The 18088-nt window shown below is 44.6% G+C and overlaps 1 protein-coding gene across 3 annotated transcripts in view; it reads right to left on the reverse strand.

The window, feature by feature from the left end:
• The window catches only part of Swap70 (switching B cell complex subunit SWAP70), a 62579-nt gene that overhangs the window by 27279 nt on the left and 17212 nt on the right, over nucleotides 1-18088 (reverse strand). For 2 of the 3 annotated variants that reach the window (XM_021636264.2, XM_021636265.2), the window contains exon 2: nucleotides 13476-13616. In XM_021636264.2, the coding sequence (XP_021491939.1) occupies nucleotides 13476-13616 (141 nt within the window). Of the gene's footprint in view, nucleotides 1-9374; nucleotides 9483-13475; nucleotides 13617-18088 lie in introns of those variants that run through there. The other variant, XM_060367048.1, reaches the window with a different exon arrangement.

Below are 18088 nucleotides of genomic sequence, written 5' to 3' on the forward strand. Positions count from 1 at the left end.
CCGGAGTGGCAGCTACTGTAACCAAGACATGCAGGAGGTTCCATAGGAACACTGAGCAGCTAACCCGCCCCCCCAAATGTGGAGCTGGGATACTTGGGCTGAGGTGTGGCTCCCTGGTGGAATGCTTATGCAACATGTTCAAGGCCCGGGTTTGAACCCCAACACTGAAAAAGGAAAAAGTCAAACAGATTAAGAATGGGATAAAGCATGTTCCCGAGTAGAGCAGATGTGAGAATGTCCAGAGGTGGCAACAATTATGGCCAGTTTAGAGGAAGCATGGGTGGCTACTGCACGCTGGAAGGTCTCAGTTGGACAGGGTAGAAAAAAAGGAAGCTTATTAGGAGAACAATGAGTAACCTCAGCTCCAACATGAGCAAGAAGAAAGAAGCACTGAGCCTAAGCCAGTACAAACTGGAGTCGGAGTTAGAAGTTCAGCACAAGTCAATCAAAGAGCAGTCTAGTGGGGATCCCACAGAAGACAGCACTGCACCTGGCCTGGGGGCTCTCTGCCACTCACTAAAGTGGGTCTCCACTAAGCCCGGGTCACATTCTCATGTTCAGGTGTCATGGAGCAGGGAAAATGAGGACCTGTACTTTCCGTGTCTCCATGTGACACAGGTCTCGTCCCACCAAAGCCTGAGAAATGTCTCTCAGAAGAGATCAAAGGCCGGACCAGCAAATGTCCACTGCAAGGAAAGTTGAGGCTACGAAGAAGACCAGACTGGGAAGAGAACGGCCATTCTCGGTAAGAATCAGGACGTTATGTGCACAGCTGAAGGCTCAGTGGTGCTGGGACAACACGGGAGGCACCATGGATGGAGCGGCACCACAGGAGCGAAGGATGCGCTGTTTCTTCTCGGAGAAGCACTGTGCTGTGTGTCATGGGAAGAAGCCCCCGCTGCCCTGAAGGAGACGCCTCTCTCGATCTCTAACGAGACTCTGTGGTTGCAAGCCAGCCTCTGAGAAGCAGAGAGAGGCTCTCTGTACTCTGTCATCAGCCCCATCTTGTTGTGGCATCACGTCCCACACTTGGACCACACGTGGCAGATCCCTGGATGGAACGTGGCAGCCAGTGTCCCTGCTTTACTTGTTTATTGATTTAGGCCCAACGCCATTTACTGAAGACTTATTTATATGTGAAGGTCAGGGGACAGCTTTCAGGGGTCGGTTCTTTCCTTCCACCACAGAGACCCTGAGGACCAAACTTGGGTTGTCAGACTTGGTAACAAGCACCTTTACCAGATGAGTCATCTAGACCCACCCCCTTTTTAAGTGCCAGGGATGGAACGCAGGGTCTCGTAATGTTAAGCAAGCATTTCAATTATAAAACTAATACATCACCCCTAGACTCACTTAGACTTCATATTAATTTTATAAGTTGAATAATCACCCATTTTATAGCAGGAACCAGGTTCAGAAAACAGTGAGGTGCAGTAGTTTTGGTACACATCAAAACTAAAGCTTAAAGGCCCATTCCTTCCACTCTGCCAAAGACAGAGGTCCCCTGTCAGACATGAGTTACTATGCAGAACTAGTTCCAACAGCCAGTGACACCAATTCTACCCATAGCATGGGGAAAAAAAGCACTAAGTGGAAGACAGGCCATGATGGAAATGACATGTGCACAAGAGTATGTATTCCTGCTCTGAGGAACAGGAAATGATTCCACAAGTGTGCAGTAAATCACAAGATTCCCCCAGGCAGTAGCCTGATACAAAGCTAGAAAAGTGAACAGAGGTCAAATCAAAGGGCTTACAATTTTAAGACGCAGTACACAGGCCAGTTTAATGCTTGGTAAAAAGCTGGCACCTGAAGTAGACCTTAAAGTACGTCGAAGGCCAGCGGGATGGCTCAGTGAGTAAAGGCACTTACTGCTAAGTGACGGGTTTGACACCTGGATGCCACACAGTGGAAAACTGACTCCCATCAAGAGGTCCCCTGACTGTGACATGTATACATTGTGGCATGTGTGTGCACACGCACACTAAATAAATGTTTTTTGGTTTTGGTTTTTTAAACGCAGGTGCATTGACAAAGACATGGAAAGGCATTCCAAAGGCAGAAGAGGAAATGGCTCGAGCAAAGGCATGGACGTAGCCCTACGCAGGTAACAATGAGTATCCAACTTGGGCTAACCAGCAGGAAGATGGCAGATCAAATGCCAGAGGCAAGGTAATGTCAAATGTATGCACCAGGGGAAACAAGCCGAGGCCGTTAAAGCGGGAACTGTCTCTGTGTTTGTGGAAACACACTACGTACACTGACATATTCCCCAGGGGTTCCGGCGGATGGAAGGAGGGGTCAGAAGACAGCGGAGTCAGTGAGGGAATGAGCTTGGTAACAATGCATGGGTACCAACAGGTGCACAAGACAAGGGAGAAGGAAGGGGGTGTTCAGCTGTGGCATCTTTCAAGTTGACATCCTAGGAATATTTAGAGATATCAAAAAGCAGAGAAGGGGAAATACAACCTACTAGAGGCAGACTTGTGAACCAACTAATAATGCTGGCCACAGAGAACATAGGGCAAAAATAAATGGAATCAACAAAAGAACTGCAAGCTGGGCACAATGGCACACACTGTAATCCCAGCACTGGGAGGTGGAGGCAGAGACCAGAAGTTCAAGGTCACCCTCCTCCATTTGGTGAGTTCAAGGCCACCCTGAGTTAAGAACAAAACCAAAACCAAAACCTAGAAGGCGGGCAAGTGTGGTGATACACACCTGTAATCCAGCACCTGAGAGGCTCAAGTAGAAGGAAAATAATGAGTCTGAGGCCAATATGGACTGCACAGTGAAACCTTGTCTGGAAAAATAATGATACTCACATCACATTCAATGAAGAAAGCTTTTCCTCTAAGAAGAGGAATAAAACAAGGACATCTACCCCTGTTCCTCTTTGATATAATACTAGAAGTTCTAGCCAAAGCAGTGAGGCAAGGAACATGAGCAAAACCAAGTAAACTGGAAAGGAGCCAGCCAACTAAGTACCTGAGTGCAGACGACCGAACCTTACACATAATACATATCTTCTTTCAAAAAAGGTCAACGACTTGCGATAAAAACTATAATGTAAAGCACTGCTGAGAAAAGCATAAACAGGTAGGAAGCATCTCATCCATGTTCATGATTAGAAGACCTGAGATGCTCGTAACACCTAGAGTAATTACAGTCTATGAAATTCCTATCAAACTGGCAATGCATTTTCTTGCAGAACTAGATATAGGAAAAAAAAATCCTAACATGCACATAGAATCTCAAGGGACTCCAAACAGTCCAAAATAATCTTACAAAAGGGGCAAACAAAAACAAAAACAAAACAGCTTGGGCCTCACATTGCCTAACTTCCAAACACATCACAAAGCTAACATAATTAAGTGTTACACTATGTAAAACAGACATGGAGACAGACAGACAGAACTGAGTCCTCAAGCATATAATCATGTGATCTTCAACAAAGGACCAAGAACACGCAGGGAGGGACAGTCTCCTCAACAAGGACGGTTTCTGAGCCTGGGTATCAACACGCAGTGGAGTGCTCTTTGCCTAACACTATATTCGAGGATTAACTCAAAATGTCTGGAGCTGCAGCTCAGCGGCAGAGTGCTTACCTAACACACACAAGCCCTGAGTTTGATCCTCAGCACCACGTGACTGGGCTAGATGGCCCACCTCAGCTCTGGGAGGTGAAACAGGAGGGTCAGAAGCTCAAGATCATCTGTAGCTACATAGTGGGTTCAAGGCCAGCCTGGGCTACATGAGACCCTGCCTCAAAAAAAGAAAAAAAAAATTAAATCAAAGTGAATTAAAGACCTAAAACTACATAACTTCTCAAAGAAAACATAGAGGAAACACTTCTAGACTGGCATCCTGTTTTTAATAACCATGCATGTATAAGAGGTCAATTGTTAGAAAAATAACATATTCCTACAACTCAGTAACAACATTACCCAACTTAACAATGGCCAAAGGAAAAAAATTGAATGAGCAAAGAGCTTTACTAGCAAGCCTATATCTATCTCCAGAGAATGTCAACAAATGGCCCATAAACCTGTGAAAAGATGTTCAAAATTGCTTATCAAAGGAAAATGCAAATCAAACACAATGAGCTATTAGCTCATACCTGTCAGATGAGCTACCAATGGCCACCATCAAAAAAATAGGTGAGGTGAGGACATACAGAAACTGAACCCTTTATGTGCTGCTGCTAACACTGAAAAATGGCACAGCTACTGAGAAAAGTGGTCTAGGTGCTCCTCAAAAATAAAGCTCCCACATGATCCGACAATCTCTTTACTGGGTAAATATCCAAAGGAACTGCAAACAGAACCTTGAAGAGCTACTGTACCCCATACCCACTGCAGCACTGTCAAACAACAGCCAAAAAAGAAGCCTTGCCACAGGTTGTTAAAAGTACAAAATCCATCACCTTCCAATTAAAAAACAGAATTCAAAAGCTTTCACATGAGGTACCTGCCAAACAAAGCAAGGCGACTCGCGTTTGGGATCCAGGAATTCCCCTGGCATATGCCAAACATGGCTTTTGAGGTTCTAAAAATAAGTAAATATATGTGATCTTGCTAAATACAGCCAAGTGTGGTGGCACAACCCTTTAATCCCAGCAGCTGGGAGGCAGAGGCAATTGGCTCTCTGTAAGTTTGAGGCCAGCCTGAGCCACATAATGAGTTATAGCCCATAATAATGAGTTATTTTATATAGTTAAAAATAAAATGAAAAAAACAATCAGCCTACCAAGTGTTTGACTGTATGATACTCTGACCATACATGTGGTGGTAAGAGGGACCCGCAGCATCTGCTCTGTGCACACGTCTGTGACAGGACCAACAAGCAGCGAAGGAACCTCACAGTGGAAAAAGCAAGTTGTAAGAACACAACCCATTTTTGTAACCTTTAAGAAAAAATACTTGGGAGGGGCTCATGTGGCCCTGACCCATCCAGGGGAGTTAATCACTATGAGGGCTGCTTGGGAGAGGAAGTCAGACCTCAGTAATGTAGCCAGTGGTGCTACCACACTCCAGCAAAAGGTCACAATACGTGGCCCTGGGTAGACCCGTGGATCATAAAGTAAAATCGAAAACAAACCAAAAGACATGAAAGTGGGATGGGGACTTGGGAGAGGACCAGTAGGGCTGAGAAGAGGACAAGAGAGAGAGGAAGGATGAAAGTGACCAGAATGAATTATATATGTGAAAAGTGTCAAAGAATCAATTGAGTAACTTCACCTAAAATTACTCATATGTATGCAGCACATATTATAAAGCTTTTTCTAATGTGAGAGAAATATTCATAAAATGCAGGGTGGTGGCTTCCTTTAGCAAAGAAAGAAAGAAAGGAAAGAGTTCAGAGTAGATAGACTAGGCAAGAGACAAATGGCAGGTTAGAAATACAAATTCCATATATCATGTTTATTTGTTCATTTGTGGCAAAGATCTCACTATGTAGCCTTGGTGGGCCTCAAACTTATTATCCTCCTGCCTAAGTGCCCCTAAGTTCTAGGGCTATAAGTATAAGCCATCACAGCTGGCTAACCATTGTAGGTCTTAACTCCAACTGCAGAACTGGGACTGTACATATGTTTACTACTTGTGGGGGTCAAATAAGACACAGTCCTTCCCTCACATCTCCTGTCTCTGCAACAGTGGACAGACAGACTAACCCATCAACTGCTGCAATGAGGGGAGGGCAGGTGGCTCTGGGCTCCACAGGTGCTGGAGACAGACTGCAGGTGCCTGTGCAGGATGCTGTGCACACAGGTGCACAGTGGGCTGTCAAAGGGCTGATTATGGACTTCTAGGAAGATGACAAAGTACAAGAGACTGTTTCTTAGATCAGTTCATAACTTACTCTTTGTCAATTGTTGAAGGCTTAAAAATAATAGTTTTCTGGGCTGAGAGATGGCTCAGAGGTTAAGAGCAGTGGCTGCTCTTCCAAGGGCCTGAGTACAATTCCCAGCAACCACATGGTGGCCCGTAGCCATCTATAATGAGATCTGGTGCCCCCTTCTGGCCTGCAGGCACACACGCAGGCAGAATGCTGAATAAATTATAAATAAATCTTTACAAAAATGGTTTTCCACATCTACTGGGATAGCTAAGGTTCTAAAAGTGAGGAAGGAAAGAACAGAAAGAAAGAAGAAAAAGGGGGAATCTATCTGTCAGTGAGTGTGTAAATAAAATGTGGTATATCTATCAACAGGATATCATTCATCCACAAAATCTAAATTACTTACATATCCTATAACACGGATGACACAAAATACCACATATTGTACAATTCCATTAATATAAAATACGCAGAACTGGCAAACCCATGAAACAGAAAGTAGGTTATGGTTTCCAGGAGGGAGAACTGAAAGTGATATGAAAGGATGCAGGATTTCTGTGAGGGATGATGGAGCGTCCTGACAACTACTGAATTTACACTTTAAGATAGTAAACGAAGGCTAAGTGTGCTGGCGCAGAGACCTATAAACCCAGCACTCCCGGGACTAAAGCAAGCAGACTGCTGCATGTTAGAGACCAACACAGACGACACAGCAAATACGCTGAGGTCAACCATAGCTACATGGCAAGAAGAAAAGAAAAAGAAAAAAAGAAAGGAAGGAAGGAAGGAAGGAAGGAGGATAGGATTCAGGAAGGAAGAGAAAGAAAGAAAGAAAGAAAGAAAGAAAGAAAGAAAGAAAGAAAGAAAGAAAGAAAGAAAGAAAAGAAGAAAAGAAGAAAAGAAGAAAAGAAACAGAGTATCACAGCGCATGTCTTTTATCAGGACACTTGTGAAGCAGAGGCAAGCAGATTTCTGTAAATGCCAGGCAGCCTGGTCTACATAACAGAGTCCAGGCTAGCCAGCAAAACTTTGTCTTAAAAGACAATGAAGGAAGGGAGTAGGCGCTGGGAAAGTGGTTCAGTGGGTAGAGTGTGTTTGCCACACAAGCATGAGGACCAGAGTTCAAATTTCCTGAAATTCACATACAGCTGAGCGCAGTATCATGTATCTGTAATTACAGCACTCCTGTATACAGAGAGATGGGAGGCAGAGACATAATTAGCCTAGAACAGGCAGTGAGCAAAGAACAAAGAGATCCTTACTCAAGGGAAGCAGAGGGTAAGAACTCAAAGTCAAGGTAGTCGTTCATACCTGCACACACACACGCACACACACGCACACACACATGTACATACGCACGCATGCGCCTAAAAAGGGATGAGTTTGTGCTGTAGATGTGACTCAGTAGCAGAGTACTCAGCTGCCTTGCACAAGACCCTGCACTGATTTCCAGCATGTCAGAAAGCAAACAAAAGGACAACTTTTATATTATGTGAATTATACCATAATGGAAAAAATAATCATTTTATGAACCATAAACCCAGAGCAAAGGTGTGGAGGTAGGAAAATGCAGAAGGGAAAAGGGGAAGGCTCCTGATGGGGTCACACACATTCCATCTTCAACTTCCTTCCTGAGTCCATTATTCTAGCCCAGTGGTTCTCGAGATGCCTAACGCTGCCACCCTTTGACACAGTTCCTCATGCTGGGATCACCCCCACCATAAAATTATCTTGTTGTTACTTCATAACTATGATTTGCTACTGTTGTGAATAGTAACACAAATACCTGATACACAGGATATTCCACCCAAGCAGACTGAGAACCACTGCTCTAGTTCATACAAAAAACGACAAACCAACCACAAATCCTTTCCAATAGAAGGCCATGTTTTATTCACACCCACAGCCCTGTGTGTAGTATGCAGGGTTCAGCTGCTCTTTTGCTTAACTAGTTGGTAGCTCATGTTTCTAATACCAGAACTTGGAAGACTGAGGCAGAAGGACCTCCGTGAGTTCAAGGTCAACCTGGGCTACAGAGTACAGAGTGAGTTCAGGCCTCTGTGGGCTACAGTGCTCCCCCTCCTCCTCCTCCTCCTCCTCCTCCTCCTCCTCCTCCTCCTCCTCCTCCTCCTCCTCCTCCTCCTCCTCCTCCTCCTCTCCTCCTTCTTCTTCTTAAGTTGTAAGCATTTCCCAGTCACAGCACTCAAACTGGACAGTGGTGAACTGACCTTGCCGGCACAGAACACACATTCCAGAGGCTGAGCCAGATCCCAGTCACTGCTGTCATATCACAGAAGCACAGGGTGCTGTGAGAATTCTGGCTCACTCTGAAAGGGTGGGGCGCTACCTAAGGAAGTGACTAGAGGATGAACAAGAACCGCCTGTGTTCTAAAGTGAAGGACTGACAGTCGAGGAAGTAGGAAGAGCCCGGTAATTAGAGGAACAGAGAAAAGGCCAACGCAGTCACACTGAAGTGCTCAGCCCAAATGCCCACCAGCTGAAGGTGTGAACAAAACGACGTCCATGAGAGAAGGTTTGGGGAGGGGGACACTGAAGGCATGGCTCCTGGTTAAGAATACTTGTTGCAAAAAAAATAAAATAAAATAAAAAATAAAAATAAAAAAATAAAAAAAAATTAAAAAAAAAGAATACTTGTTGCTCTCGCATCTTGCAGAGGATCCAGGGGGGGATCTGATGTCCTCCACTGGAATTTGTGGGCACCACACACACATGTATAAACACATATAGGCACATGCGTGACTGAACACACACACAAATAAAACTAAAAATAAATCTTTAAAACAAATTTTAAGACTATGATTCTGCCATAAGAATGGAAGTAAGGCTGTTCTTGGAAAAATCCTGGAATCCGACAAGGTGACAGATGCCAGTGACAAGCTGGACATGGGATGATTTAATTAATAATGAGTGCCAAACGCAAGCAACGGCTTGCTTAGAGCTGTGGGGGAGGATATTATGAATGCTAGTAGAAAGGTATTTTTTGAAAGGGAACAATCAAGACTTCTAAAATTGGTTGTGGTGATGGCTATACAAAATTAGCCACTCTAAAAACCACCAAACTCTAAGGCTAAGTAGGTAAATTGCACAGAATGTGAATTGAGCAAAAAACCTGTTACTTTACTATTTCTTTAAACCACACTGCTGTTGCATGTACTGGCCACGGATTGAAGGAGCATAAAGTCACTGGCGGCTCTCCTCAGGAAACCCTCATTCACTCCTCCGCCTTCAGCAAGGCGTAGTGGTGTGCGCCTGTGATCCCCAACCTCACAGGGGTGCAGGTAGGGCAATCAGGAGTTCAGGGTCATCCTTGGCAACTGGGCAAGTCTGAGGTCAGACTGGACTACATAAACCACCTCCTCTCCTTAACTGATTTATAAATATAATGAAAATCAGGAGGGTAACTTGGTCATTGTAGCAAATATAAAACTAACTTTCAAGCTGGAAAAATGGCTTAGCAGTTAAGAGCACTGGCTGCTCTCCCAAAGGACCTGGGTTTGATTCCCAGCACCCACCTGATGGTTCACAATCACCCAGAACTCCAGTTCCAAGAGATTTGACCCTCTTCTGGCTTCTGCAGCACCAGGGTAAACACAGTACACAGACATACACACAGGAAAAACACATATATAGAGTAAAATACAAAAGTCTTTTAAAAACCTACTGAACTTTAGAACAACATAGGCAGATGCAATGAGAAAGAACTGGAAAAGGCCTGGGCTAATGCTTGCGAACAACAGCACCCATACCCAACAACGATCGAGTAATTTGGACAGTTAAATGTACAGACACTCAATTACTAGCAGAAACCAAGGAACAGATTTTATGGGGATCAGGATGACTCACTGTTTTTTTTTTGTTTTGGGTTTTTTTTTGGGGGGGAGGGAGGTCTTTCTTTCTTTTTGGTTTTGGTTTTTCTGTGTAGCCTTGGCTGTCCTGGACTCACTTTGTAGAACAGGGTGACCTCAAACTCACAGAGATCCGCCTGCCTCTGCCTCCTGGAGTGCTGGGATGACAGGCGTGTGCCACTGCATCCAGGCTTCGGCAGCTTCTTCTGGCCTCCTTGGGTACTGCATGTATGGGGTACATAGGCAAAACGCTCATGCCCATAAAATAAATAAATATTTTTTAAATTTTTCAGAAACTCTACCAAAAACAAAAAAAAAACCTTAGAAAAAGAACAGGTTTTATGCAAGAACTGTAACTATTATATGAGCACCAAACCTGGTAAGGAAGTACAGAAAAGGAAAAGTGCAGAAATGTGAGGCTGTAGGACCAGAACTCTGAAGACACTGGCAAGCTGCATGCTCTTTCCTATGCACTCTTCCAAAGCACAAGCAACAACACAGAGCAGATTCTGCTGGAAAGCATGGGCATCTCCAATGTGAGCTTGGCATGTGGCCAATGAACTACTGGTTTTAGTTGGCTAGCCCAGACGAACCTTTAATACTCAAGGCAAAGCTGACAACAGTAAGGGTCAACAGGCCTAGTCAGCCACAGACCCCACAAGAACGAGACTCTCAGAAGCATGCTGTACTCTGTGTAACTAATAAGAAATAAATAGTTTAGAAAAAATAGTAAGCACCATGGCACAGGCCTGTAACCTAAGCACTCTGGGAGGCAGAGGCAGGCAGAGCTCTGTGAGTTCGAGGTCAGCCTGGTCTACAGAGTGAGTCCAGGACAGCCAAGGCTTCCTGGAAAAACCCTGTCTCAAAAACCAAAATAAATAAACAGATAGATAGATAGATAGATAGATAGATAGATAGATAGATAGATAGCCAATTTGTCTTCAATATCACCTTCAAGTAATCCAGGTATAATGTCTCATTTCAAAAAGAGGAGGAGGGAGAAAGGACGAAGAAAGCCCACAAAACTGGTGTTTCAAATCCTTTCACTAAAGACAGAATTTAACACTCAGGCAAACTATTCGGTAAAGAACAACAGACTGGCTAACCATCCGATGTCTCAGAAAAACTGAAAGTAAATCCTATCAGTGTGACAAACATCAAGAATGACTATCAGGAAGTAAGTGCAGAAGCCAAATATGAAAACTGTTTTTTTCCCCTCCCAAGACAGGATTTCTCTACTTTTCAGACTGGGCTGGCCTCAGAGATCTACCTGCCTCTGCCTCCCCAGTACTGGACTGGGGAGGGACAGCTCAGTGGTTAAAAGCGCTGGTTGCTCTTCCAGAGGACCCAGGTTCAGTCCCCAGCACTCACTTAGCAAGCAGCTCACACCTGTCTGTAACTACAGTTCCAGGGGATCCGAAAGACACACACAGGCAAACACCAATGCATATAAAACAGAAATAAATAATTAAAAATGAAAACTACTTTTTGGAAAGCAGGTTTCAATATAGTATATTTCAGGGCCCCAGACTATTCAGAGTAATGCTCCCAGGCAATAGCAGAAGACTTAAAGAAAGCGACCAATGGACACATAAAAACAATAAAGAGAATCCATCTTAAGGTACTTCAGACAACTGGACGGAGGTCAAGATAGTCTAAAATTATCAGAAAGTTTTCAAAGTAACTCCACCCCTGCCTTCAACCATTACTTCCCCTATGCAGAAAACAATAATAATAATTCTGAAAAAGAGGATTTAGTCTTTAAGAGAACAGTTAAAGGAACACTGCTGGGAGAAGTTAAATGGTTCAAGCTCAAGTTTTATTTACAGGCCAGCAAATTGGCTCAGTGGATAAAGGTGCTTGCCAACAAGCCTGAAGACCTGAGTTCAATCACCAGAACCTACAGGTTGACCTCTAACTCCACCTTCTCCACCTTCATACAGACAATAAACACATTCAAATGTTACTTTAAAATTTGTTTTAATCCATTCACCCCTTACTAAGCGACTTCTACTCAGAGTAACTCACAGAGTTACCACTGTGATCCAGCAAAGCTATATGAACCAGAACCTACATCTAGCAAGTGTATGATCAACAACTCATATTTTCACTGCATAAGGAACAGTAATCCCTGTATCTCACACTACTGGCTTTTTTCTCCCCAAACCAAATTTCAAAACAAGATGCTAATCCTATCTGATCTAACCCCACAGCATGGAAGCCCTGCTGCTTCCCTTGGATGGATAAATGGTAAGTAAGCAGGATGGTGGCCAGGAACCAAGGAACAGGGACTCACTATTCTCACATCCTCAATGGCTCCCTGACAAAGCTTTCCTCCAAATTTAGTGGCTCATTTTGGACTTTCTCAATACTGCCATCTTTTCTCCCCAGTTATTGGACTTTAAAGTATCAGACTATAAGAGTGTTTCAAAACGTAAAATGCAAATCTGAAAATATACTACCAAGGGGAACAAAATACAGTAGTAGGACACGGCATTTCAGAACATAAAGCCAAGCCCCTGCCACTGATTCAGCCCACGTTAATCCTAGTGCTGGAAAATACAGCAATCTCCAGACTCCTGAGAATGCCTTGGCATGTCTCACAGCATCCTAATAACATGAATAATTCTCCTTACTGCCTACAATTTCTGCTAGTTTTGATTTTGGAAATAGGGTCTCATATAGTCCAGGCTGGCCTTGAACTGACCCTATAGTTGAGAATGACCTTGAACTTCCTTCATGTTGTGGTGACCCCCAACCATAAACTTATTTCATTGCTACTTCATAACTGTAATTTTGCTAGTCTTACAAGTCATGATGTAAATATCTGACATGCAGGATATCTGACATGCAACCCTCAAAGGCGGTCATGACCCATGGGTTGAGAACCGCTGTCTTAGGGTGTGTCTGTGATGCCACTCCTGGAAAGGATTAACTTAAGGAGGATGGTCCATCCTCACATGGATGGCACCATCCCTCAGGCTTTAGTACTAAGACTTAGTAACAAGGGAAAAGAGAAAATGGCTGAGCTCTATAACATCATCCCTCCCCCTAGTCTGCCCAGATGTGAGCAAGCAGCCTCATATCCCTGCAGCCACCGCCATAGCACTGCCACAGCCATAGCAACACCCCATCATGATGGACTGTGTCACATTAAACCGTGAGCAAAAGCATCCCCTCCTCCCCCGCGCCTTACGCTGCTTCTTGTCAGGTACTGTTACAGCAACAGGAACTGGTGCTCGTCTTAGGAGAAGCCTAAGACGAAGCTGGCTGAGTGACCACACAACAACAACAGTCAAACCCCTGTTTAACTCCATCGCACTCATTCTTTAACGGCCACTGCCAGCACCTGGACCACATTTTCCAGGATAAGCAAAGCACTCTGAGAGAAGATAGACACAGAGCAACACAAACACATTTTTAATTTCAAAGGACCCAGAGGTGTCAGCCCAGGAGGAGGAAAGGGAAGAGCGGAAACCCCAGCCTCATTCCCTCCCATCTCCATGGCCTCTGGCACCCAGCTTCTTTTCTTGTTTTTTTTTTTTATTTTTGTTTTTTGAGACAGGGTTTCTCTGTGTAGCCCTGGTTGTTCTGGAACTCAGAGATCCCCCTGCCTCTGCCTCCAGAGTGCGGGGACTAAAGGTGTGTGCCGACACTGGCCGGCTCATGCCCAGCTTCTTAATGCGCCCACCAATAAGGACTGCCTTTGGCTCACTTGATGCACAAAAAGCAAGCAAAGCTGTAGGTGAGGAAAGGTTAGCATCATACCTTCTCCAGAATGAATTTGTTTAAATATGGCATGTAGCCCTGATTGGAGACGGGCCCCTCATCGTCATCTCTGAAGTGTTCTTCCAGGGCAACGGGGTCATGAGGAACCTTCAGCACCGTGCACAGGTTATGGGAAAGGACCTAGGAGGGGTAAAAACAACGTAAAGACACCCGCTTAGCACCACACAACACCACAACTGTGTGAACACAACATACTGCTCCCTCCCCTACGCAGAAGAAGATGAGAATGATCTAGCAAACACAGGGTCTCGCTCAAGCGCTGCACCCATGCAGCTCTTTCATTCCTTCCAACTTCTGTTCACTTCAAGCAAGTCTGTATGTTGGCTGTTCACTAAGGGCCAGGCTCCACGCAAGGTCTGAGAACAAACACTCCTGGCCGATGTATTAGGTACATGTTTACCATAGGAGGAAAAGAGAACAGGAGCAATAGAACGTGTTCAAAACTAAACTTTTCCCTTTGCCAAGGAGCTTGGCTATCAGACCTTGTTTACAGAAAGAACCTGGCAAAAATGCTATAAAGCATTTTGGAGAAGGTGTTTGACCTGGACAAGATGTAACTGTTCTAGACTCAACTTTCCCATAGAAAGGGCCACATTCAGATATTAATATATCAAGTACTAATCATTAATCCCTAAGTGTACGGATCTCTAAATTTTGAGGGGTTTAGGCTAAATCTGGCCTCAGTATAAAAAGACCCCAGACAGGCACCATGTCCCTTGGGAGGCTCCAGCAGAAGACTGAGTATGCAGTCAGCCTGGGCAGCAAGTTCTGGGCCAGACTTAAAAAGAAGAACAGTCACAGATACACAAGAGAAAGAAGGCTAAGGGCTGGAGGTGCAGCTCCCAGGTAGAGTGCCTGCCTCCTGTTCCAGCCCTGGGTTCCATCCCAGCAAAAGACAAAAGAGGAGTGCAGGGGGGGGGGGGGGGGGGGAGCAGAGGGGAAGGGGGGAGAGGGAAAAGGAGGGGAGGGGAGGGGAGAGGAAGGAGAAGGGGAGGGAAAGAGAGGGGAGGGAAAAGGAGGGGGTGAGAGGAAGGGGGAGAGGAGGGAAAAAGAGGGGAGGGGAGCTGTTATCCCAGAGCACACACACACAAAAATACTGCCATTGTACAGTAACCTAAGTGCACACTTCAGCACCCAGGAGAGAATCAGCAAATTCAGCTGTCTCAAGTTTTAAATTAAATCAAAACTGGAGCACCTTCCATTTATCTGTACACTCTGAACAGGTCACATTACAAAGGCAAGGGCTGTACTCTTTAACCTCTTAAAATCTTCTGGGTGTCAAACCCCAGGTTACTGTATTTCCCATTTGTTCAGTACTAAACATGTACCTACTCTTTGCCACATCTGCCAGGTGTGGTGGCTACTTAGTCCTCTAGTCCTAGAGGCAGGTGGCTCTCTCCACAGAGTTCCAGGACAGCCAGGGCTACACAGAAAACCTTTGGGGGTGTGGTGGGAGGCACATTCATCCATATAAACACCTTTAATTCCATTAAGGAAGTCGCCTCCTGCATACACCTATTTCAGTTAGGAGTTTTTAAGCTTGAAAGTTTTAATCTATAAAAAGAACATTTGCATATCTTCTTTCTATACTGGTTTTGTTTCTCAAAGCTTCATCTGTGTGGAGATCCTTTTGTGCACGCTCTGTCAGTTTTAAGGAAGTCCATTTACTAAGGGCCCTAAGTGCAGCAATGCACACTTTTACCAGCCCTACGAAGCAGGCTGTGTTCCTCAGACCCTGTACTTGATGGAGGAGCCTGAGAGGAACACAGTGGGGATTTCATGCAGCCTTGTGTACCTCAGTCAGCAAAACCCTATATATATTATTTCTTCTCCCTACCAAGTATACCCTAAATCACCCCAAAGAGTCTTATAAGGATCGATTTCAAGACTGTAAAGTGCTCAAAAATGACGGAGAAAAGTTCCCACATGAGGCTTAAAGACCATTCAAACATAAAAGTCACTCGGGACTTTACCAAGTAAAAATCCCCAACCACTGATTAAATTATGATGTGTCTATAAATTGTCAAAACTATGATGAAGCTCAATGTATACTGATATGAAAATAACTCCAAGATGAAAACACTATTTTTATAAAGGGTATAGTATTCAAGTGCCACAAGATAAATACATGGGGAGAAAAAATAAGGAATTCTGAAAGGATACATAAGAAACTAATAATTGTAGGGGATGGATATGGTTGGTGGGACGCCAGGGACAGAAGACAAAGATTCACAGCAGCTTCTTTAAAAAAAAAAAAAAAAAAAGCCAGGCAGTGGTGGTGGCACAGGCCTTTAATCCCAGAATTCTGAAGACGGAGGCAGAGAATCTTTGTGAGTTTGAGGACAGCCTGATCTACAGATCAAGTTCCAGGACAGCCAGGACTACACCGAGAAACCCTGTCTTGAAAACAACAACAAAACAAACAAAAGATTTTGGTTTTATCGTCTAGTTTATTGTTTCCTGTTCTTGAATTTGAATCCAGGGCTTTGTACATGGCTAGGTAAGCACTCTACCACTGAACTACATATACCCCTACTCTGCACCTCTTTTTTTTTTTTTTTCGGGGCGGGGGATGTGTGATTAAAAGCACGAATCATTCCCTGGGAGATGGCTCAGAGAGCTTGCTGCCTAGACATGAGGGCCTGAGTCTGAGTTTAGATCTTAGCACCCACATAAAAAAGCAAGGTATAGGCACAGAAGCTTGTCACCCCTACCCGGTGGAGGGCAGGGACAGAGGAAGGGAGCGCTGGCTGCCTAGAGTGGCTTGGTTCCAGACTCAGAGTGCAGAGCAGTTAAGGAGGGCGTCCAACATCAGCTTTGGGTCACAGCTTTGGGTCACACACACACTTTTTAAAAGGATAATGGGTGGGGGTCTGGGCACGGCTGGGCTGGCAGAGTACTCCGCTAACATACACAGGCCCCTGGTGTGATGCCCAGCATGGCATCCCCCACGCTCATGCCTGCAATCCCAGCACTCAGCTGTGGAGGCAGTGACAATCAGGTCAAAGTCTTCCACAGCCGAGTGCTGATATCCCAGCCTGAGACCCCCTCCTTCTCAAAAAAAAAAAACAAAAAGGAGGGGGACAAGTAAGGGTGACTTTGGAGTAAGAGACAAACAAAGCATCTTACTGGAGGAATAAGATGTGGAAAGAGCTGACTAAAGCTCTCCGGCTGGAGCCTCGGCTCAGAAGTTCGGAGCACTCATCGCTCTTGCTGACACAAGTTAGATTCCCAACACCCACACGTTCACAGTCATCCATAACCCCTCTGCTGCCCTCTTTGGCCTCCTCTGACACCAAGCACACACATGACATGCAGGCAGGCAGGCAAGACACTCACACACAAAATGAAAGGAATAAGCCTAATAATTTTTTCTTAAATATTTTTAAATGGGATTAAAGCAAAAAAAAAAAAAAAAGAAACAACAACAAACAAACAGCAAAACCCTCAAAGACCAAGAGAGCAGCAATCCACCAACTTCTCCCATGCCCACCCTCTTCCCACCATTCTTCTCATCTTGTAAACAGGATGTATTAGCTCAAAGAAATTAAACTGAATTTTCTTGACTAAGGTTAGTAAACAGAACTGAGACCAGAACTCGGGTTTCATAATCCCTTGTCCAGCACTGTCTAGTAATCAACTTGATTTTTCAGTTTCTGAATGAATGCTATTCCTGGTGCTCCTCCCACAGAACCCCTCCCACACTCAGGAGTTCTCACATTCCCTAATAAATCTGTTCACCCTACTTTAAGAAGAGAGAGAAAGAGAAAGGAAGAAAGGAAGGAAGGAAGGAAGGAAGGAAGGAAGGAAGGAAGGAAGGAAGTAGGGAGGGAGGGAGGGAGAAAGGGAGGGAGGGAGGGAGGAAGAAGGAAGGAAGGAAGGAAGGAAGGAAGGAAGGAAGGAAGGAAGGAAGGAAGGAAGAAGGAAGGAAAAGAAAAGAAAGAAAAGAAAAGAGGGCGGGGGCTGTTTGCTGCTGTCTGTGAAGGTTTGGTTTGGTCCCCGAAGATTCTGGTGAGAACTGGTCCTCACTGAATGGCTGAGCAGCTCTCAGGAGCTAGCTGCAAGGAGCTGTATTCACCTCCCCTGCTGTGGTAGCTTTCTCACCAGCCTCTCCATACTTAATCATGCTGCAGTAACAGCACTGTGGAAGAGCTCTGGGCCTCAGAATGGGGTGGCTGGCTTGGTCTCAGTGCCCTCACCATAAAATGAGGAGCTGCACTTAGTCTAAACTTTAGAAGAAAAAAAACCCCAATGATTAAGTGTTAGCCCAAACTCATTTCATGAATTAATTCTGAAAAAAAAAAAAAAAAAGCTATATGTTAGATCAATGGTTCAGTTTTGTTACAGTTTTTAGCAACAAAACTTAATACAAGATAAATGAAAACCTTTCTAAAGAGGTGCATTATCTTTAAAACGTTCAACATTTTTTAAAAAGCCTAGGCAATATCTCATTTCTCTTAATTAAAAAAAAAAAAGTAATCAAAATTTGGGGCTTAGAAAGTTACTCCAGCACTAAACTGGCCTGCTTCTCAGGGATGAGAACCTGCGCTCCAGCGCCAGCTCCATGCAAGTGTCACAGCGCCACTTGCCCC

The sequence above is a fragment of the Meriones unguiculatus genome, chromosome 14 (genome assembly GCF_030254825.1).
Source record: "Meriones unguiculatus strain TT.TT164.6M chromosome 14, Bangor_MerUng_6.1, whole genome shotgun sequence".
Lineage (NCBI taxonomy): Eukaryota > Metazoa > Chordata > Mammalia > Rodentia > Muridae > Meriones > Meriones unguiculatus.